The sequence below is a fragment of the Solanum pennellii genome, chromosome 6 (assembly GCF_001406875.1).
Source record: "Solanum pennellii chromosome 6, SPENNV200".
Taxonomy (NCBI): Eukaryota; Viridiplantae; Streptophyta; class Magnoliopsida; order Solanales; family Solanaceae; genus Solanum; species Solanum pennellii.
This window is the reverse complement of record NC_028642.1, coordinates 57,378,949-57,385,293: the sequence shown is the minus strand read 5'-3', so window position 1 is coordinate 57,385,293 and position 6,345 is coordinate 57,378,949. Positions and strand designations below refer to the sequence as shown.

Below are 6,345 nucleotides of genomic sequence, written 5' to 3'. Positions count from 1 at the left end.
ACTGCTCAGGGAAAAGGACATAGAAGAAAAAACGAACCAAGCTATGACATACTTGAGTTTACTAGTTGAGTAAGATAGATTTTTTTTTTTTTTTTTAATAATTGAGCGTTGTGTTGGGATATAGTAAGATTTTTTTTATAGAGGTCTCCGTTTTGAGTCCTAAAATGAAAAAAATATTGATTCAGAAAGAGAGTCTTTTTTTTCTTTCTTCAATATATTTTACGCCCAAATCTAAATTAATCAAAAGGATAATATTGATAAATTATTCCTTAGATATTGATGTCTTTTAAGTATCTTCTTCAGGTACTGTGTCATATATCAATAATTCATTTATATTGAACTACAAAAGTAAAACATTATGAGGTGGAGTGTGAAGAGGAAAAATTAATGAACTTAAATGTCATTTATGAAATTCAATTTGGGTAGAATTATCGAGTTATTTAATCTTTAATATTTTCTTATAGTTATTGATGAAATCTTCTTCTAATGCCAAATTCTTTGGAATCTAATTTCAGAATATATAAAACAATTAAGAATATCGTATACAAGAGTTATCATCTACACAATAGATAAGCACAAACGAGTCCTAATAACATATAGTACTCTTATAATAAAAAAAAAGTAATATATTTACTAATATATAATTGCATTTGGAGCATGGACAAATTCAAAGCGGGGATGAACAAAAGACAGAAATAAGTCATTTTTCCCTGTTCAGTTTGTTAAGATGTAGAATCATGATATATATGTAGGTAATATAATTTCAAATTAGACTGTTTTTTTCTCCTGGTAAATTTGAGGGATAATACAAATTAACTAATTTACAGTCCGAATAGAAGAAAATAATCCTGTAACGATTTCGTTGCTATTACTTTTACTAGTATATAGTAGTAAAATGACTCTTTTTTTAAATTTATTTAAAGACATGCACACACATCCCAGTTTACTAAAACTATAGATTTTAATATAGATAAACTAAATAGACGTGGATAAGTGACCAAATTAATCCTTATTTTTGTATTTATTTAATTATCTAAAATCTTTTGATTACTATTGTATTTAAATATATATATATATAGATTTGTCCCTTCGAATAACTGAAAAAACTGATATTTAACAATTTTTTTTTTTTAATTTTGAATGAGCAATCAGTGAGCTTGCATCTCATCATAGATATGCAATCAACATGTTAACCAAATTAAAAATTATTCCAATAATGTAGTCAAACATTCCCTTATCTGTCTCCTACCCATCCATCTGATCATCATGTCTAGGACTTATAATGGTGTCCAATTTTCTTTTTTCGTTTTTCACTCGATATCTGATATTTATATTAAAGTCTGATTAATTGATTTAAATTCGTATAAAACCAAGAATACTTCCTTTTTTCATACTCAATCTCAAACTAAAAATCAGAACATCTGATAAAGACTTAAAAAATCATATTTATTTAATCACCATCCTCGTTGATTATTTTTTTTGGCTTTGCTGATAAGAGAGTGGACTATTCAATAATAATTGAATCTTGTGAAACATATTCTATAAGAGAATGAAATTAAATGATATATACTATAATTAATTAATTAATTAAGTGTGTCATCCCACTTGATTTCCAACAATTTACCAGGTCATACGTCTAAAGTTAAAGAGCCTAGTAAATTATTTAATTACCCTAAACATATAACTCTAGGACCTTCTCAAAGGCTATAAGGTAAAATAACATGATATTTTTTTAATCAATTTAATTTTTAAAAACATGATAGTAGTTTCTGTCTGCATCTCCTTAGCATACGCTAATTATTATATTAGCAAACTGTGTGCCAGTTTGCCAGTTTGCCATTTGACGTTGGAACTAGTTGTTGGAGATCTCTCTTAATCTAATTAATTAATTAATTAAGGAATTACGTGATTACGAAGACTAATTATGTAATAATATCTCTAAGAAAGTGTGTTATTATTTCAACCAATACACCGCGTAGTTAATTTGACTGCTAAGTAAACCTACCATTTTGTAAGCGGCTATTAGTGTTTGTCTATACTTGCCTTTTGTGTTAGTTTAAAAGTTCTAATTAATATACTTTAATTTTAATCAACGGTAGAAAATGGAGATTAATATGAGCCATTCCTTTTTTTTTTTATCACTTTTCCTACCTTGTTGGATGGATATGCTTTGAGGAAAAGACAAGATGAAAATATCCACAGGCCCAAATTTAATGGAGATAGATTCTCCTAAATTCAATGTATGAAAATTAGTGATCTTTTCAACCCACGTGAAAAGTATATAATGTTGCTACTTTTTTCCCGCTTTCGCTTTGAACTCCGACTAAATTTGAATCACGCATTATAAGTAGATGATATTTCTAAATTTTCTTCATATTTAAAATTTAAATTTGAGATATTTGATTAAGTTTGAAACAAATTAACCACTACACCACAATCTATATTGATAAAATAAAAATTTAGGTAATAATTAGTTACTTAGATTACTATGGTTCTCCTTTATGTCCTTTATATTTGTTACTTTTTAGCTTTGAAAAAAAATTTATCCAAAATATTTGGCAGACATATTAATTTGTTTATGTGGGTCTGCAGCAATCATATCCTTCTGGACTTAGGTGACAAAGCCAAAATGTCTTTAGACACAGCTAACTTGAGCCTTTTTTTCTTCCTTTCAAAAGTATTAAAAAGACATATCAATTACTTTTTGCTTCTCAAAAAAGAAACGAAGAAATTAAGAACATCTCACTGCTCACAATATGAATATACATGGTATCTCTGTTCAATATTACTCGTTCACTATATAAAAGTTTTTATTTATTTTTTACTAATTACTATTGACATAAAAAGAGATTTTCTTTTTCACATTTCATCCTCTGCATTATAATTACTTATTCTTCAAATTATTTTTATGAATCATTATAGTTTAAGAGGAGAAAAGTAAACGGAAGAAGTATGTATTAACATGCACAACTTGCAAATAATTCAAGTTGATAAAATGGTAACTCACGTGTTACACACTGCAGGTGTAAAATATCTTAATTTACATTGACAAAAAATATCTGTTATTCATATGATTTAACTCTTAAACGCGTTTAATATAATATTTAGCTTCCCCATTGAATACATTATTAGTGTATAATGACTTAAATTCCTGGCTAAGTAGTTGTCAAAGTATGATTTAGTGGCCTACATAAGAAAATTAAATCCTTCAAATTATTGCAAAATTAAGACTTGTTCAACACTTATGCATATGTCAACAGAGGTAACGTTTAGATATGGAATAAAGTATAAACGAATATATTAAAGAATGGTGAGTGAACCTTTGGTATATACCGTAAGGGTTAACACTATTCAGATGCGGCGGAATGGATTCCCTTATCAAATATTTAAATATTATTCTAAAATACCCATTCGGAGTGACCAATTACTTCCCCTAATTACAATTTGTCAACTCTTTAATTCCTATATAAACATACCATTCTCACAATACTACACATCAATTTTACATCTCAATACATTTCAAATCAATCTTTTTATAAAATTTAACCAGATATTTCCTCAATTGAAGAAATGGCTGATGTAGAAGGATCACCGGGGAGTTCTATGCATGGAGTCACCGGAAGAGAACCTGTTCTCGCTTTCTCGGTGGCTTCTCCAATGGTGCCTACGGATACCTCCGCCAAGTTTTCAGTACCGGTGGATTCTGAACACAAGGCTAAGCAATTTAAGTTTTATTCGTTTTCGAAGCCTCATGGACTTACGTTCCAGCTCTCCTGGATTTCCTTTTTCACTTGTTTCGTTTCGACTTTTGCTGCTGCACCTTTAGTTCCTATTATTAGGGACAACCTTAATTTGACAAAAATGGATGTCGGTAACGCTGGGGTTGCTTCCGTTTCCGGAAGTATTTTATCTAGGCTTACTATGGGTGCGGTTTGTGATTTGTTGGGTCCCAGGTATGGCTGCGCTTTTCTTATCATGTTGTCAGCCCCAACTGTTTTTTGTATGTCCTTTGTTTCATCCGCTGGTGGCTACGTTGCTGTCCGGTTTATGATTGGGTTTTCACTCGCAACGTTTGTGTCGTGTCAATATTGGATGAGTACAATGTTTAATAGTAAGATCATAGGGCTAGTGAACGGAACGGCTGCTGGATGGGGTAATATGGGTGGAGGTGCAACTCAACTCATTATGCCTCTTCTTTATGATATAATTCGAAGGGCGGGTGCAACTCCGTTCACTGCTTGGAGAATTGCATTTTTTATTCCTGGATGGCTTCATGTGGTCATGGGTATTTTAGTGTTGACTCTTGGCCAAGATTTACCCGACGGAAATCGTGGCGATTTACAGAAGACGGGTACTGTTGCTAAAGATAAATTCGGTAACGTAAGTCCAAATTACACACACAAGACTTAATAGTTTTGTTTATTTAAGGAGATAATATTTTTGCTAATTCTATATGGTTTTTGTTAATTTTCAGATATTGTGGTATGCTGCTACAAACTACAGGACATGGATCTTTGTTCTTCTCTACGGATACTCTATGGGAGTTGAACTGTCAACAGACAACGTGATTGCTGAGTACTTCTTCGACAGATTTGATCTAAAGCTTCACACAGCGGGGATCATTGCAGCCACATTTGGTATGGCTAACCTTTTGGCTCGACCATTTGGAGGATTTTCTTCTGATTACGCAGCAAAGAAATTCGGTATGAGAGGGAGACTTTGGGTTTTGTGGATTTTACAAACACTTGGAGGAGTATTCTGTGTACTTTTAGGTCGTTCAAATTCTCTACCACTTGCTGTAACATTTATGATCCTTTTCTCAATCGGAGCTCAAGCTGCTTGTGGTGCAACTTTTGGTATTATTCCATTCATTTCTCGACGATCCTTAGGAATTATAAGCGGAATGACTGGGGCAGGTGGAAATTTTGGTTCTGGATTGACACAATTGTTGTTTTTCACGAGCTCAAAGTACTCGACAGCGACAGGGTTAACTTACATGGGATTCATGATCATAGGATGCACTCTTCCTGTTACATTTTGTCATTTCCCACAATGGGGAAGCATGTTTCTCCCACCAACAAAAGATCCTGTCAAGGGAACTGAAGAACATTATTATACTTCAGAGTACACAGAGGCAGAGAGGCAAAAAGGGATGCACCAAAACAGCTTGAAATTCGCCGAAAATAGCCGATCGGAGCGTGGCAAACGTGTGGGCTCTGCACCAACCCCACCAAATTTGACACCAAATCGCGTTTGATGATCTTTCTGAGGAATTGATAGTTGTGAATCTCTGATTTAATTGAAGGTTCAATGTGCTGAGTCGTCTCAATAAGCAAAATCTATCTTGATTTTTCTTTTTCTTTTTTTGTTTTTTTTATAATGATATTGCTTGTTGATCTTTCCAGACAAATACCTTGAATCCACGAAGGTGTATGCTTTTTTTAATGAAGTATATATAATATATTACTCATTGTATATGTTTTCTATTGCTTTTTTCAAAAGAATATTCTATGGCCAATGGTGGTTGTGTTTTACTGTGTAGATTCAAAAGTGTATTATAATAAAACTTTTGACTTGTAAGAAGGGAACTGATCATTTATTCCAGTTGGTTTATAGAAGTTCGTGAATTGCTTTTCTTCTCCTACTGGCTGATTAAAATTGATGTGAAAAATCAATTGTTATTATAATAAGTCTATCTTTGACTCATTTATATGTTATTTTTTGAATTTTAAATAAATTTATTTTTATTATAAATTTTTTATAGATTTTATAAATATTTTTAATTATCAATCATTGTAATTCATAGTATCTTTTACGTAGTTTATAAATATATTAATTTTATTTAAAAAATTTAAAATTTCAAACGCAAATTTTCGATCAAACTTAAACAGTTTAACTTTCAAAACATAAAAAATTTCATATAAATTGATAATAAGGGGAGTACTGTCAATTTGTGCAAGGAAAAGTATTAAGTTTTTATATATCAACTGTATTATGTGAAGATTTTTGACATGTAATTTTTATATATTTTATAAAGTATGACAATTATTCCTTTAAATAAGTTGTGGTTCGAGTTACACGTAGAACTATTTCTTTTCTCCGTTATAATAGAATTAACTTCCATATCAAGTGATGTTCAACAGGTTAAAAATAAAATAAGGATATAAGAAAAAATAATTTTTAAAAAAATAAAGCAGATTAAAAAAGAGAGCATCAAATAATCTTACAACTTGGATTTCAATTCCCACTATATAATGGATTCTCTTTCTAGTATATTCAGACATAATAACAACCAAAAATAAGCTATGTTAAGTCATCAACAAGTCCCAAGTTGTGGGAAAGTGA

General features: G+C 30.9%; 1 protein-coding gene across 1 annotated transcript; it reads left to right on the top strand.

Moving 5' to 3' along the window:
- Positions 1-3,489: 3,489 nt before the first annotated feature.
- On the top strand, positions 3,490-5,524 carry LOC107021864 (high affinity nitrate transporter 2.4-like). The gene is made up of 2 exons (XM_015222584.2): positions 3,490-4,380; positions 4,475-5,524. The coding sequence occupies exons 1-2, from the start codon at positions 3,571-3,573 to the stop codon at positions 5,255-5,257; spliced, it is 1,593 nt and encodes a 530-aa protein (XP_015078070.1). The 5' UTR covers positions 3,490-3,570; the 3' UTR covers positions 5,258-5,524.
- The last annotated feature ends 821 nt before the right edge of the window (positions 5,525-6,345 follow it).